The following is a 17,954-nucleotide window of genomic DNA, read 5'->3' on the forward strand; positions in this document are numbered from 1 at the left end:
GGATAGAAGAAAGAAAGAAAGAAAGAAAGAAAGAAAGAAAGAAAGAAAGGATGTATGGAAGGAGGGAGGGAAGGATGTAGGGAAGGAAGGAAGAAAGGAAGAAAGAAAGGAAGGAAAAATGTAAGGAAGGAAGGATGTATGGAATGAGGGATGTATGAATGTAAGGATGTATGGAAGGAAGGAGGAAAGGACGGACGGACAGACAGACAGACAGATAGAAAAGAAAAAAGCAGCATGCTATGCTACCTCTGACTGTTACAGAACACTGGAGACTCTTTCCCTCAGAACCAACACCTAAATACTAACACTGTATAAACACAAAGTATTATGACCCTTAGGTGCTGTTCTGTGGAGCATCAGCCATACATCAGCCAGGTCCCTTTGAATTTGCTGTTACTATAGAAACGATTAGATATCTGAAAGGGCACATAATTATAAACCTGTAATGTTGCTCTGCAGCCACGGCGTCACTGCTGAATCAATGCCTTTTGACCAATCAGAGTTAAGAAGCACTAGGAAATGAAGTGTTAATCAATTTAAACCTCTCACATTGTTAACCTCCTGTAGCAGCTAACAATGCACGTTTCCTGAGGGAGCGACAGAGGCGACGTATAGTAAGAGCGCATGCACGCATACACAAAGACATAATTACATACACACAAAAGTGCCTTTTTCCATTCGCTTCATCAGATATGTTCACCGGATTCTTTTCTTATCCTCTAAGGGTTAACCAGCAAAAATAACACAACCACGCTGCATTGTGAAAACGTCCTCATTTACTCTCATTTACTGCGTCGACTTAATGCATAGAAACTACAGTTTCAGCAGAACAGCAAGTGAAGATAAACTAGATTTAAGTATCAGCCAAATGTTTCAAACGATACAGAACTCACTAAGAGTGAAACAAAATGACATGATTCATGACTTCACAATTTCAACTTGAGAAAAAAAATTTGAGAAAACGAAAGAATCATAAACACGATAGAAAGCAGAGCATATTTTGTTGGTATAAAACTATTGTACTGTAAAACTTACTACTGTAAAAAAAAAAAAAAAAGTACTTAAAAATCGTGAAAAATATCAATCAAATAAACAAACACAAATAAATTTGATTGAATAAATATTCTGACCTGGAGAATGACTGGAGCTCCATTTCTGCTACAAAGCTCTTAATGTTGAAGTCGACTAAACTGGTTGATTTTCGTTGCCTTTGTTGGTGTCTTTAATCGTTACAACATGGTTGCATGAGCGTATAACAGCTGCTACAATCCCACTATCAGACTTAACAAGTGCTAGATCTTGAAAACCCAAAAAAAAAATTCTCACAGGTTTAGTATTAACAAATGATACTGATTAGGCTTGTGTGATATAACAGCCTTATGACACCCTACATTTCCCTGATATCCAGTGATGTTTACTGGTGTTTATATTATATTATACCGATCGACACGTTACAGTTACGAATTGTGTGTAGAATCTCGAGCGATACTTGGGCAGATCTGTGCAGGTCTATGAACAATCCAACATGAACACAATATTCCAAGAAGCCCCGCCCCCTCTCTCCATGTCATGTGACATTTAAAGGTAGGGTCTCCGATGTTTGAGAAATGCTTCAGAAAATGTGTTGGAACGACAAACTAAACAAAAATCAAAATTGAGCAGAAAGGGGCGGGGCTTGTCCATATGGGTGGAGAGTGTTCAGTGCGCATGTGTGACATTAGCAGAAAGTGGTTTTAACATTGACATGGGTGATAAAAACAATGAAAGAAAGCGAAGAAAGGCTTATGATAAAGACAAGAAGTAGGACGTGTCAATATAGGATCAGCTTTCCAGCGCTGGAGAGAACTGAAGGAGCAGGAAGTTGGCGCATATTCACAGATTGGAGTTTCCAGAGTCAATAACTCCTGACCTAAACGCTGTTACTAAACAAATAACACATCTTTTCTATCGTAGTAATGTAGAGAGGCAACTACAACCGTCTTGGTTTTGCTTTGTTTCACAGAACTAATATAGGTCGTCCTTTGCATGATTATGCTTGTGTGTCATTTTTGCTTGTTTGTTTATCTGCAATCGTATTGTTCTTCCTTTCAGCTATTATAAAGACATTTCTTTCCATTAGTTGCCGGAGACCCTGCCTTTAAGCTCCTTGTCTGTTATTTTGTCAAGGTAGATGCAGAATAAATTGAGTTTAATAATGTGAAATAAAATCGTTCAGTACATGTTTAACTTAGCTAAGATTAGACACATGCACTGAAAAACGTCTGCAAAAAATGGTCAAAATGCCTGTTTTGCCTGAAAGAGAAAGATTTTGACCCAAGAATATTAAAAAGGCCTGCAACAAAGAGACAAATCTAAAACTCACTGTTAATGTGAACCATGATGATCATTTAAAAGTAATTAAACATGTTTTTAAATACTTTTTTCCCCTCTCGCTCTGGGGTCAAAGCAAAGAAGCGAAAAAACAGCAGCCATTTTTATGATCATCAAATAATAAGGAAATCTTTTTATAAATCTTTTTATAACGAAAAACTGTCCACTGAATATTACTATGTAAAATCCAAGCCCTAGTCGGTCTGTTCCTGACTGCCGGCTGATATTATTATACTCCTTTGCCTTTTCTCCTTAGCAGGAACGGTGAAAAAGCTCATTGTGTTGTCTCTCTCAGTCTATTGAGAACTATTAAATCCTTTACCGTAGTATTTTAAACTGGAAAATCGTGATTGTGGAAAAATCAATCTATGTCTCTCGGGCCTAATGATCTTTTTTTGTTTTGTTTCGTTTACAATATCCTACATTCCAGCATTAACAACAATCCACAGATCAGTGTTGATGCTACAAGTGATGTTCAGTGAATAGATCTGGGGTCAATAGACATGTCCAGTGAGTACAGCTAGTTTCTACTACAGTGTAATCCTGCACAACATCTCCATACCCAGCCTCATGCTCTGGCAGATGAGATGACCTGGGATCACTGAAGTAACCTTTTTCTTTCTTTTTCTTTCTTTCTTTTTTAAACAGTACTTTGTGTGACTGGTTCACTCACTGCTGTAATACAATTCTGAGGAAAGTGTTTTGCCAATACTCCCATGGTGAGCAGCTAAACACACAGTATTCAGAGCTATGATGAAATGTTTCCTCGTAAACAGGTCTACTTTCCATTCCACAGCATTTTCATACAATAATTTTGCAGATGGAAGCTCACAATGGACTTCAATTTAATGAACCACCAGCATCCTTACATTTGAAATGTGCGTCGTGGGAAAAGCAGCAACCTTCTTCCTCCCAAGACATGAAGGACAAGTTCATAGACATTTTAAATCTTGTACTTCATGTGTTTTCATATGCTATTGTTCATATGTTGCTATATCCCTAAAGTCAAAAAATTGCAAGATTTTTATTAATGAGCTAGATCTAACATGGTACAGTTTCCATAGTAACAACCTTCACAGCGACTGATGGTGAATGACACCATATAACAATGATTTGCTGAAGTTGGACACGAAAGGAGTCTCCAGTGTGAATTAGGGGCATGGAAGCCTTTATTATTGGCAATTATACATTACAGCACAGTGAAATTCTTTTCTTCACGTATCCCAACTAAGGAGGTTGGTGTCAGAGCACAAGGGCCGCTGTGATACAGTGAGTGTTAAGGGCCTTGCTCAAGGGCCCAACAGTGGCAGTTTGGCAGTTCTGGGTCTTTTACCCCAGTCCTTCATTCAGCAACCCATTACGCCTTAACCACTTGAGCCACCAGTGCCAGCTTCAATGCTCTGTTAATTTTCTGACATTAGAAAGTCTTCAGATGCCACAAAATGATCAGTAACGTGACCAAATTCAGTATTAACTTTTTAACTGAAACAAAAAGTTATATAAAAACAGGGAGTGACTGTTATAAGTAATACCAGGAACTGACTTGTTTCACAATAGTTCCACAACATTATCAGTAACTCAATAAAGTTGTAGGCATGGTTACAAATCTACTGTTACAAAGTGTTGTTTTTTTTTTTACTTAATAAAAAGATATAATTGTTGTCAATTCGCTGTGGAATCTACACTTAGCTGCTGTTGATTACTTTCTAAAGACACGATGTCACAAAATGGTTTATTCCTTATATAATACCTAGTGAGTTTAAAAAATAATATTCTTGGTCAAAAAAGAAATTCAGAAAAGCAGAACCACAAAACAAAGCCGGATGTTCTTTTAAATCGTTGGTTAAACTGCCGCACATTAGTCTAGAAGCCCAACAGTAACACACATGGATATGAAACTTTAACAATCAACTAATTCTGGAAAATGCTAATACACCCACTACAGATGGCTGCCCAGATTTTAAATTACGACGACAAGGCTTTTCTTCTGCTCTAGGAAATTAAAATTAGCCTAATTGCAGAGGCGATCTAGCAACCCGCGTGACACTGAACAAGCCACTTAGCGCTGTCTGAATGAGCAAGAAGCAAACACCATATGTTTTCAGTCAAAAAAGTTTTTTACAATTCTTTTTCCATCGGACAAAACCTTAACATGTCTTTTCTTTTATCGTTTTCAGGTCAAGACGTTTTTTACGAATTAAGAAAAACTCCGACAGGATGGATGAATTTGACTGGACTGGCAACCTTGATAAAAAAAAAGGCTAGATAATATGATACTAAAATATTGATATACTAATAAATATATTTTTGAAATACTCTGAATTGACATTTTATATTTTACAATTTAAAAAAAAATAAAATTACAGAATCTCTTTACGCTGCTTCTGAATGAAATCGTTTTTCTACTTTTGATATTCTTAATAAAGTCTGACTGAACACATGATACGTTTACTTTACATTCAACACTGCTGCTTTGTTTTTTATGTATGTCGCTAAGTATTGTTATTTAAAAAAACAAAAAAAAAAAAAACAACAGCACTTCATAAATCTTCTGAAACCTTTTAGTTGATATGTAAAGTGAGATATATTTGAGGTATGAGGTATGTGACCGCTATGAATTATTCAACTGTAATTCAACATATTTCTGAAAGTCTCATCTGTGCCGGCACACAGGTAGTCGTCATGAAATTAGGTCAGGAGTGAGCACAGGGTGTAAAAATTAATTCGGGGCGAAAAGAAATCCGTGACTTTAAATAACTCTGGGCCATGAAACGACTATTCAGACATAAGGAAGAGATCTACGCACTAAATAAGCAGACGTTTCCAGACGTGTTGGCGAATCTTTTGAGCGTACGCTTACGAGACGCCTGTCACACAGCCTCTAAACATACCGTAGGCTGATGTGACTCAGAGCTCATGATTCTTTTTAAACTTTTACAAGTTTCAAGTTAAAACAGAAGTGTTGTGATTATACATTAGAGAGTGTCACATTCGTGGTAGAAATGTGATAAATACAGTTACATCGTTAATGTCATGCTCCAGTTTTCTCCAGACACTTCTAAATATGCTCCAGAATTACGGGAAAAAACAAGGTTGCTTTCTTTTTATAGAGCGATCATGTCAGAATCTGATTCTGTATCTATTTATACTTCCCTTACTACTTTCCTAGAATTGCAGAAAAATCAGGTTTGTTGTAAACTAAAATAATTCATTACATTTTTAAAGGAAATGAAATAATGGAATAAAGAGAACTGCCGTACTTATATGAAGTAGTATGGTATACATTTCCTTTAAAAATACATCCGTAAATTCTCTGCAATTGTTTATTAAAGGAAATCATCAAAATTTAAGCCAAAAAAAAGAAAAAATTAAAGAAACATATGAACTTTTCTGAGCACTTCACAAACACTACCCTTACATGTACCTCTGTGGTTGAAATCATCCACGAAATTAATGTTCTGTAAAATTGTATCAAAACAAAAAATTTGAAAATATATTAAAATCAACCTCAGTTCTAGTCAAAACTACTAAAAGTAAAAAAAAAATTACATTTTAACGAATAATTTAATTTCAATTTAATTAGTGATGTCACCCACTAAACTTGTGTGTTTGTGTGTGTGTGGGGGGGGGGGGTGGTGATTTGTGTGTGGTTGTCTACGCGTGTTTGCACGCAATAATTTGCATTTAAAAAACACACTAAACTAGTATGCGCGTGTGTGTGTGTGTGGTTGTTTACACGTGTTTGCACGCATGCGCACGTGTGTGTGCATGTGTGTGTGATGACTGACCTGTCATAGCAGTTGAAGTCATCCAACCAGCAGCCCTTCTTCACAAGCTCGATGGTTCCAGAGTTGTTGCGCCATGAAGCGTAGCAGTGAGAGCGCTTGTCCTTCTCGCCTTCACACCGCTCCACGCCGCTCTGGTTGGTCTTCTCAATCTCCCAGTTGATGTTGTAGTACAAACACTCCCGTGTCTCCACCTCTCCATGGCTGGGTACTACACACACACACAAACACAGAAACAAGCACTGGTCAGTGATAGCACTGGACTGCTCTCAATATCTCTGTAAAACATAGTAGTGCTCAAATTTAGCTGCTTAGTGTTGACAAGATAAACGCTTTGCTACTGCAAGATGTTCAGCTTTAACGGTATCCCATCACAGCTGATGTCACTTGGCAATAAGACAGCAACAAGACTGCTGCTTGGTTTTATTCTTAAAAATCTCATTCACAAAATCTTGAAATCATTAAAAAAAAGTAATCTCACAGTAAACATCATATTAAACCTTACACGATCTGAGCTTGGCCATTAAAACTTGGCAAATTCAGAAGAACATTTTCCATCTCTAACATACAAATATTGAATTCATTTTTTGGACAATTTTTGACAGAAATTGCAAATTCTATTGAATTCTATCAGCAAGTTCAGATGACAATTTTACATCTCAATTAAGTGTGACATTAATTGTGACTTTCTATTAATATTTCTATTGACTTTCTAGACATTAGTTGTGACACGAGACACGTTTTTGTTTACGAGAACGTACACGGTCTGCCAAATAGAAATGAAAGTCCATTTGCATTGCATTGTATTTCCTTCTTTCTTGCATTTCTTCTAAGTGATGACTGTCATATCAAAACAGCAATTAGCCCTGTTTTCTTATTTCACTTCTTCTGCGTCATGTATAAAGCCGGTCGTTATTCAAGCGGACTTGCTAAATCCTTTCGCATTTGCATTTCTGATGTCATGCACAAAAACCTGTCAGTCAGCAGTGGGGTGGGAGTATAGTATTAGTATGAGGTGTGTTTGTATTACATCAGTCACCCTCGACTGCATTTTTAGAGCACATTGTGGTCAGTGACCACAAAGGAAAATATTCTCAACACCCCCTCCTGTTTCAGATGACATCTGTTCAACACGTTTTCCCTCTTGGCTGTCGACCGTGACTGACGTCACTTACGAAACAAACGCTCCCTATAGTACCTCGCACCCCCAACACCGACTGACGGGTTGTGGTGGAAACGGTAATACATTTTTTCCCCCACAGTATTAGTACAATACAGCCACATTTCAACCACAATTCTTTTTCCTTTCACACCTTTAAAAACAAAGAAGAAAAACCACAGATACTACGCACCCTTCCCACACGAGACCTGGACTAGAACTTTTTAATTCTAACCAGGTGCAGTGTTGCTCATGCAAAGTCATAATTTTGACTGTTTTTCTGTGGTTAAGGTAAAAAGGGAGACAGAGGAAGGCAGAATAGCAATACTGATCGTCACTTTGGTGGCACTGATGTCACAGACCAGTTTGTGCTCCGATTTAAACTGGCTAGATGGAAATGTCCGGAAAATAATGGTCTCGAAAGCGAGCGTCCTTGTTCTTTCAAGAGCTGATAGGTAAACTCGCTCTGAAAATAAGTCAAGAGGGGTTTTAACCAAGTGCTTAATTGTGCATGCAGACCTGGTGTAACCTTTTATACAGTACAAGACAGAATAAATAAAGAGCTGCCGAGATGCTGAATGAAGGGAAGAAGGCTTCTGGTGTAGTACGTATGAGCTTTAAGCTGTGGCTCTAAAGGCAATCGGGCTAGGTTTCCATTGCACGCTAAGGCAGGTGAGAGGCTCGTGTGACTCTAATGTCACGTTTACAACGGCTAGAATTAAAATTAAAATTCTGTGTGCACGAGTCATTGACTATTCAAATAGCCAAACCCTTCCTCCACTACAATACTGGCCTTCACTCAGGTGCTGCACAGTTCCAGTGAAATCCATGGGATGTGGTAGACTAGTGGTGAACGTGTTGGACTACTGATTGAAAGGTTGACCACCAAGCTGCCACTGCTGGGCCCCTGAGCAAGGCCCTTAACCCACAATTGCTCAGCTGTACAAATGAGATAAATGTAAGTCGCTCTGCAGAAGACTGCCAACTGCCATAATTTGCCAAATGCCACATTTATGGCAAAATAAGTCCAAAGCATTTTAATAAGAATACCACGAGGTAATGGAAACTTATGGATGTATCTATGCACACAACATGTGCTGCTATGACACAGTCATCTGCTTTAGAATATTCACAAATCGCACAAAAATTGACAAAAAAGACAACCTGAAGCTTCTGAATGGCACAAGAGAAAAGTGTCCATCTTATTACCCCAGCCCCACAAGGCCAGATGTCCAATACAGAATAACCGCCCTGCTCAGAGAATCTCCCCTGTCAATCATTAGCCAATTATGAAAGTCTCTAAGCTCATGTATGGCAGTTAGCAGTTTCCTCATTTTGATAAGAGCAGCAATTAAACAAGTATGAGAATTGGCTGTTTTTTCACATCTTAGAGAAAACATATGCTAGCTTTCAAGCTCCCCATTTGGCTCCCCCTAAAAAAAACCTCTCACACATTCCCTGAATCATTAAAGGTGAAATTTCAGAAATGAACCAGTGCACCGGTGTCCGGACGTCTGCACAGGTTTCATCAAATCCTTTTAGAGGTGTGATAGTGGAACTGCGATAACCTCAAACCATCACTCAAGGCCAGACTCTCTTGAGAAGGCCAGCCTATATGAGGACAGCATGCTCTGGCTGTAATGAAAGGAACGATCCAGGTTAGCACACACTATCTAGAAGGACAGAAGAAGGTTGGATTATCTTCATGAACAAGGTTGGCTTTATTAGAAAGCCAAGACGTTTGGGAGATCAATGCGAGTGCTTGAGGTGGTTTGTTCTAGAAAGGATTTGTTTCTCTCTCTCTCTCTCTCTCTCTCTCTCTCTCTCTCTCTCTCTCTCTCTCCTCCCCCCAACTCTTACTCTCTCTCTCTCTCCTCCCCCCCACTCTTACTCTCTCTAGCAAGAGCAAAAACAACTATTAAAGATGCCCACCTGTTCTTTGGTCTTTTGAGAGAAGCTTCCAGAGGGAAAACAACACAACGTGAGAGCTGAACTGAGAGCATGTTAAATATCCATGAGCACACCTATCAGCCAACAAAAAGCCTGGAAATGGCTTGGAGTCTTTTCAGCCTTATATATGTATATTCAGAAAGTAGCCCTCATGCTGTGAAGTAGATCATTAAATGTGTGAAAAAGTCATTGCCAAGTGACATATGTAAATAAGACTTTCTTCACAGCTAAGAAAACCACTTCTATATATCACTATAATGGGTTAAGATCAGAATTTCACCTCTGACAGTATAAAATAATGATTGAGAATGCATGATTATAAAGCGTGAAACTGTTGGCTGACACTGTGCTTCAGGCAAGACTAGCGTATGATCCGCTGAGCCAAGCTGAGAACACCACAAGCGAGATCCTTGTGCGAGGTCAGGGGGTCAGGGTGAGGAGATAACACTTCGAATGCATGTCGAGGGCCAGAGGAATCATATCATGTTTCATACTCATCTCAGACCAAGAGGAGCTTCACAGAAATTGTAACGTGTGAACTAGTAATCGCTCCTATCTATTTATTTTTACTAATTTGTTAGGAGAATTCAATCACTTATGGGTTTCTATAGGTAGAAAAGATGCCAGCTGAAGAGTTTCTCCTGAGCAAGAACCTTACAGTCCTACAAAGCTTTTCTAGAGTCTGATCAGAGATTGATTCAGAGGTAGACTTGATTCAGAGATTTCGTTATCCAGTTCACTATGAAAAAAAAGATGAAAAACACATTGTGTATTTGGCAAACAGCCCACCAGTGGAATATATTCCCAAATGGTCCTGACTGAGGCTTTTATCGTTTAAAGCGATCGCTCAAGGCTGATCCTGGCCAAGCATGAAAACGGTGCACTCGGCTCTCGGATCAGCAGTGCGATCTTTGAGGGGGGGGAAACGAGTGAGAGCTGTTCGGGCTCTGCCTGGCCGAGCCTCTGTGTGTGTGTGTGTGTGTGTGTGTGTGTGTGTGTGTGTGTGTGTGTGTGTGTGTGTGTGTGCGTGTGTGTACTGTACATCACGGCTTTGGCAGCGCCAGCGACGGCAGATGTTCTCGCCAATCTGTGCGTTGCGGTTGCTAGGCGACAACAAATGTAGGAGTAGCACCGTCGCCCCATCCCCCTAGACAAAGCCCTTTTTAGTGCAATCACACGCACACACAGACACACACACACAGAGCAGAGCTTTAAATGAGGCTGGGCAATGCCAGTGCACTGTTTGAGTTGCTGCACATACTAAAAACCCTGCTGCCTCTGCAACTGAGCCTCTTCTGCATTCAGGAACTGAATTTACGAGCCTCCATGGGGACGTCTAGGCTAATGGCAAAAGCAGATGTCAATGGACACAAAAGGAAGCATGTCCTAAAAGCATTACATGAGAATCCGGAGCCTTTGAGGTAAACATTATGACCGCTGCTCGGCCTGCACATTACATGGGCAATATCATTTTACTGGGACCATCCGTTCTTTTCGAGCCAATGCCATTAGGCAGAGGATTGTCTCCTACAGCCTGTTTCAGCTCTGTAACACAGCCTCCATTTCTAGAATTCATCTCAAAGCTAAAGCGGTTAATGTGTTGATTATGACTTCAAAACTGTCTTTTTTTAATATGCATTAAACACCAAATGGTACAGCTGAAAGAGCCTGAACATGTTATTAGTTATTATACCCGATATATTCGCTACTCCAGCCTGTCGGTGTTCCTTTAATGGATCACAACACTGTAACTGCACATATGCCATCAAGTTTGTGTCTGCTTGTAGTGAAATAAAAAGGTCAGGCTTTAAGGACATAGCTGCATGATAATGGCAGGGAAAAAACACCAACAGCGAATGAATGCAGCATGCAGAACAGCTCGGTGTGTGCAGGATCATCAGAGGACAGGAACAGCAGCTCGGATTTGGACGCCGGCCAGAATCTCTGTGTGCTCATCAGCATTCAGTCATCCACACACTTGTTTAGAGAATGACTGGTTCAGTACCTGTTACCACTACATTAGGAGCAGGATGGAGATACTGAGTTAGAAATAAAGTAGAAAGTGTGAACATTACACTTGAACCATAACTGAGAATCTCAGATGGATTCCACGCATCAAGCTGCCAATATCTGATCAGGAAAACCTGCTTCAACGTTCACACGACAGCAGCTCACTACAAAGCAGTTAACAAAACAAATAAAGCTTTCTTAAGGGTTACTTTACATATAAAACATTTGTCTCATAAATGCATAGTGTCGGTATCTTCGACATGCAGCTTTTCCTGGGATTATAGCTATAGATCTGTCTATAATTGGTCAATTTCTGATAGATTTACCAGACCACCATAAAATGTCCTTGTATAATATAACTGATGATATTTTAATAGCACAGACATAACAATTAACCTGCTCGTTCCCACCAAAAACTCAGTCATGAAGATTCACCATCATTAGTCAAGCACCGACAGGAATAGTCTCACCTTGTGAGCTAAAAGAAAAAAAAATCTAATCAGTTTTTATTTTAACTGCTGAAAATAAAAATTTTGCATGTTTTTCCTGAGCACAGTGTCAGGTTCTACATTTTTCTGCCAAATTTTGCCTCACCATAAACTACACAAACAACAGGAGGGGGGAAACAATGGTGAATGAACTTAGTATATATGCTATATAGGCATGTGGAAATATTTTTTTTTCCCTCCAAAGAGACATTCTATAAAAGGTCACTGAATGTAAATTTTATCCAGAGGAAGCCTGAACAAAGCTGAGCATCACTACAAACATCATCTTGTGCACTAGTGGATTAGAAATGGATTGGGAAAGCTGGATTACTGTTCGGTCCAATTCGGTTTGATCAGATTTTCAATCGAGCGGTTAGTCGAGTTGTGGTGTTGACTAGGGCTGATCTTAAGGAGACCGTACAACATATACAACATAGGCAGCATATTGTCACAATTCCGTGCTTCGTTTTCTGTAATTAAGGCAACACAAACATGGGTCCAGTGCGTCCTGAGGTAAAATACATTACTGCAGCAAGCTATGCTAGGAAACATTCTTCCTTTTCCCTGAGGAGATAACTCCATGCTAAATAAAAGTTCAAGTGGATCTTCATTATAATGATGCATACCATATAAGCATGGAAGGTATTTATTTAGCACTATAGAGCAAAAGACTGCATACACAACAATGTTGTGGACTATATAAGTTTCAATTCGCTAATACTTTGCAGTGAGGTACAAAGTAAGGCGACAGATATCCTCTCAAATGTAATCCATTTTACCACCATAACAGCTGAATGTACCAGTCACACACTGAAAGGCTGGGTTTGATGTAAGGTGGCAATTTGTAAAAAAAAAAACACAGAAAACAGCATCTTAATCTGAAATCTCAAATAATATCTTCTCAAACACAGACTTCAAATCAACATGGCTAAACACACTGCAAACAGTGCAAAGATCTCTACTTTTAGACCAGTACTAGCTTTAGAGATTCAGTTCTTGGTTAAGTCTCTAACACTAATCACACTAACCACTGTTTTGAGAAAGTCATCATTAACCATTGATTAAAGTTATCACTTAAATTAACCAGCTAGCATGTGCTAATGTTACTTGCTATCGTCTCCTGACTAACTAGTTGCTCAAGTTATTTCATATTGTCTGCTGGCTAGCTTGCCAACACTGTTTCTTATTGTCTACTTGCTAGTTGCCCGCTAAAGCTACATCATACTGTCTGCTTTCTAGCTTGCTATTAAAGCTATTTTATGTTTGATGCTAGCTGCTAAAGGTATTTCATATTGTCTAGCTTGCTGATAAAACTGTTTTATATTGTCTGCTGGTTAACTAATTGCAAAAGCTATTTCATACGGTCTGCTTGCCGCTAAGGCTATTTCATATTGTCTAGCTTGCTTATAAAGCTATTCTGTATTGTCTAACTTGCGGCTAAAGCTATTTCATATGGTCTGCTAGCTAGCTGGTTGCTAAAGCCATTTCATATTGTCTGCTAGCTAGCTGGGTGCTAACGCTGCACCAACATTATCTGCTGTTGTTGCTGTGCTGCGATTTCTGTCCAAGATGTTGCACAATTGTTTAAACTTCACTGTTGTACAGCAGAAGCAGCAGGCCTGTAAACGTAAAAGTGCTGTAAAAGTAGTCCGTTTATGACATTATGTGCTTTCACAGTGTATACAACAGACAGTGTTCTAAGGTTTCAACGTACCGCTTCCAAAGCACAAACATTAGTATGTATACAATATAACAATATAAAATCTTTCTGCCAGTACTTAAATTCAGTACTTAAACTTCGGTAAACCATCAATATATTACATACCATACAACCATTTGTATTTTTTATAAGGAATTTTGTTAAAATCCCGCTAAGGCTATGATCCTTTTAAGTAAAAATCCACTTTAAAAAAATCTTTAACAGAAATTTGAAGAAAAAATATAAAAGTCAGTCTGTATGAAGATATAAAGAAAATCGCACCATCATGCTGTGTGACTAAAGTGTATTTTACTTTCCTTTATACATACTTTTCATCAGAAAACTTAAGACCACCTACTGTAAACATACCAACACCAGCACGTGAAAACAGCAACCTTGAACTGCTGGATCAGACGTCTGTGTTCGATGGCACTCAGTAATCAAACCACTTTAACCACAGAAATCCCTCAGTCAAGAAATATAAATAAATACATTCACCATGGTGGGTTTGATAAAGCACAACATGACACGTTCTTATTTCTATACGAATATTAACTGAACAGTCACAAGTAAATACAAGGACATGAGAAGGTAATTAGCACGTGTTCTACTGGAATCACAGCATACACGTGGTGTGCGCTATGATGGCACCCCAGCACCGGAGTCAAAGCAAGATTTTTTTTTTTTTTTTTTTTTTTTTTTACAAAGATGGTGTATTAATTACAATAATACAGCCATCACAGCATGGTCAAATGACTGAAATCAGAAGCTGCAGATTATATTTCTATAACCTGACAATTGTTACAACTGACAGCAATGATCAATTATACGTTATACGTGCTTCTTCTAATGCGTTACCTTTATTATAATAAAGAAAGTAATAGTGTTATTGTGACCTTTTTTGCAATGATCCTACTTTGCATCTATGGAAGAAATCGTAAGTTCAATTCAATTCAAGTTATTTTTATAGCGCTTTTTACAATAGGCATTGTCTCAAAGCAGCTTTACAGAACATAAACATAGAGCAGAAGGTAAACATAAAGAATAATAAAAGAAATAACGAATAATAAAAGAAAAAGAATTAACAGAATAAAAAATTCAAGATTATTATTAGATATATAGTACACAATCTGTATGTATTTATCCCCCTATGAGCAAGTCTGAGGTGACTCAGGCAGCAGTGGCAAGGAAAAACTCCCTTAAATTGGTAAAGGAAGAAACCTTGAGAGGAACCGGACTCAAGGGGGAACCCATCCTCATATGGGTGACACTGGGGGTGTGATTGTAATATACAGTCAGTTAAATGTTGTATTGGTGTGAGGATCATGGACTTCGGATCTCCTTAGTATCACAGAGTCTAACTGGAGATGTCTCAGCATTCTTAGAGTCAGCCTCGGCTCAGTGGACATCCAAAGGCTTCGTCCCACAGAGGACGTTGGGAGCTGGTATAATGTCTACAATTCAGAGTCAGGAAAAGGAACCGAATTGTAGACTTACGATTTCTTTCCCTCTGAAAGTATTTAAAAACAAGGCTTTTTTTTTGTTTTGTTAGACAAGTTAACAACAATTCAGCTTTTATTTTCTACAAATCTTTGCATTTGCTTGATGCAATTAGTGGCAAACCACCCAATTTGGAGGTGAGGAAAAGTATAAGAACAGCGTGTAGTAAGTAAGTAAGTAAGTAAGTAAGTAAGTAAGTAAGTAAATAAATAAAACTTAATACATGGTTGCATCATTCTTGCGGCGACCCAGTGACATCACCAAACTGTTTTTTATTTTATGACATTTTACCAGGCTTGGTTTGTTTTGTGGTATTTCTCTCTTTTATCTCTAAATCAGGAGCTGAAATGCTGCTCAATTGTGTTAAGGTCTGGTGATTGACCTGGTCAGTCTAAAACCTTCCACTTCTCCCCCCTAGATAAAATGCTGTGTTGTGCTGGCATTGTATTTTATGTCATTGTCTTGCTGCATGATGATAAAGTTCAGCCTGGTTAATTCTAATGCATTTCTCTGTCACTGTAGACTTTTGAATTCACTCAGCTGCTACCAACATGGGCTTCATCATCTATAAAACTGAGTGAGCCTGTTCCAGAAGCAGCCACACAACCAAACCCCTGCCGTTCCAATACTTTTGGAGGGGAATAAGTGTATAATTGTTTCGTTACCAGGGTATCATTCACCCCCTTTTCCTTGATGTTACTTGATGTCCATAAAGTGGAAAACATTTCTGTCCTGAAGACCTGGGTTTTACAGCCATTCCATAAAATGCACAATGTCTTGTTTAATGGTAAATTAAAAATCACAAATCTGGTAAATCACTGCGGTATAAGAGCAATCCTTCCTCTGGAATACATACTATACAAAACTATTCAAAAGATTGTAGTAAAGGCTCCGCTTACACTACATTTAGGCAGACACAAAAAGGTACAGAAGAAAGACCTGCAGCTAAAAAAAATACACTTCCATCAACCAAAAAAGGCTTCAATCCTCATATATCATTCCTGAGATCAAAGAAATATTGCACTCCCACACACACTGTGTGTGTGTTCGTGCTTGCGAGTACGTGTATGAGAGCGAGATCTGGATCTCATTTTGTACGGCCCCTAAAGACCAACCCTTCAACTACTGTGTGAGCATGCAGACCTCGAAAAAACACTGACACGAAACCTCAGACAGCACTCTGACATTCCTGACGAGACTTTGCGCTGTAATTGGAAACAGAGGCTGAAAACCGCAAAACAAAAGAACTGGCATTCCATCAAAACCAGACAAATTGATGCTTTCAGCCGAGTTTCCTCACAGACTGTTTGTTCGTATACAAAAGAGGAATCCGATCTGTGTGTGTGGGTGTGTGTCTATGCATCTATGTGTGCATTAAGCCATGTGTAATGGCCACAAGGTGACCAAATGTCATCACAAATGAAAAGAGATGGTCACACGTCCTCAAGTGCAGCTGTAGGAGTGGGAAATGAAATTTCCCCACAAGAATGTTAGTGAGAGTATTTTACATTGTCGGGGCATTTAATTGACCGCCTTTTTCGTCCTATAGCAATTATTTAAATACTTATAGAAAACAGGGGGTTCATGTTGCAATTCCAGGTTAATGCAATCATTAATTACTGTAGCTGTATTAACGATATCAGAAAGATCATAATGTGTGTGTTGTATGTGTGTTGTATGGATATGACAGTGTTGACCTTGGGGCAACATCTTTCTCCATTTTTTTAATACAAAACTGCAGATGCAGAGGAAGAAAGTGTGTGTGAGTGTGAGAGTGACAGAATGAGTGAGACAGGGTGAGTGAGAGTGTGTGTGGGTGAGAATGAATGTCTGTGTGTGGCAAAGTGTGTGTGTGTGTGTGTGTGTGTGGGCAGAGTGTCTATCTGTGTGTGTGTGTGTGTGTGTGTGTGTGTGTGTGTGTGTGTGTGTGTGTGTGTGTGTGTTTGAGGGCAGAGTGTCTGTCTCTCTGTGTGGCAGAGTGTCTGTGGGCAGGGTGTCTGTGTGTGTGTGTGCAGGGTGTCTGTCTGTCTGTGTGTGTGTGGGGGGGGGCAGAGTGTCTGTCTCTCTGTGTGGCAGAGTGTCTGTCTATGTGTGTGGGCAGAGTGTCTCTGTGTGGCAGAGTGTCTGTGGGCAGGGTGTCTGTCTGCGTGTGCATGGGGGGGTTGTCTGTCTGTGTGTGTTGGCAGAGTGTCTGTCTGTGTGTCTGTCTGTGTGTGTGTGTGTGTGTGTGTGTGTGTGTGTGTGTGTGTGTGTGTGTGTGTGTGTGTGGGCAGAGTGTCTATCTGTGTGTGTGTGTGTGTGTGTGTGTGTGTGTGTGTGTGTGTGTGTGTGTGTGTGTGTGGGCAGAGTGTCTATCTGTGTGTGTGTGTGTGTGTGTGTGTGTGTGTGTGTGTGTGTGTGTGTGTGTGTGTGTGTGTTTGAGGGCAGAGTGTCTGTCTCTCTGTGTGGCAGAGTGTCTGTAGGCAGAGTGTCTGTGTGTGTGTGTGCAGGGTGTCTGTGTGTGTGTGTGTGTGTGTGTGTGTGTGTGTGTGTGTGTGTGTGTGTGTGTGTGTGTGTGTGTGTGTGGGCAGAGTGTCTGTCTCTCTGTGTGGCAGAGTGTCTGTCTATGTGTGTGGGCAGAGTGTCTCTGTGTGGCAGAGTGTCTGTGGGCAGGGTGTCTGTCTGTGTGTGCGTGGGGCGGGTGTCTGTCTGTGTGTGTTGGCAGAGTGTCTGTCTGTGTGTGTGTGGGGGGGGGGGCAGGGTGTCTGTCTGTGTGTGTTGGCAGAGTGTCTGTCTGTCTGTCTGTGTGTGTGTGTGTGTGGCAGAGTGTCTGTCTCTCTCTGTGTGTGTGTCTGTGTGTGTGTGTGTGTGTGTGTGTGTGGGCAGGGTGTCTGTATGTCTCTCTGTGTGTGTGTGTGTGTGTGTGTGTGTGTGTGTGTGTGTGTGTGTGTGTGTGTGTGTGTGTGTGTGTGTGTGTGTGTGTGTGTGTGTGTGTGTGTGTGTGGGGCAGAGTG

At 39.8% G+C, this 17,954-nt stretch overlaps 1 protein-coding gene across 1 annotated transcript in view; it reads right to left on the reverse strand.

Moving 5' to 3' along the window:
- The window catches only part of acvr2ba (activin A receptor type 2Ba), a 61,286-nt gene that overhangs the window by 15,593 nt on the left and 27,739 nt on the right, over positions 1-17,954 (reverse strand). The window contains exon 2 of the mRNA XM_027149893.2: positions 6,159-6,366. Coding sequence (XP_027005694.1) covers positions 6,159-6,366 — 208 coding nt within the window. The remainder of the gene's footprint in view (positions 1-6,158; positions 6,367-17,954) is intronic.

The sequence above is a fragment of the Tachysurus fulvidraco genome, chromosome 3, assembly GCF_022655615.1.
Source record: "Tachysurus fulvidraco isolate hzauxx_2018 chromosome 3, HZAU_PFXX_2.0, whole genome shotgun sequence".
NCBI lineage: Eukaryota > Metazoa > Chordata > Actinopteri > Siluriformes > Bagridae > Tachysurus > Tachysurus fulvidraco.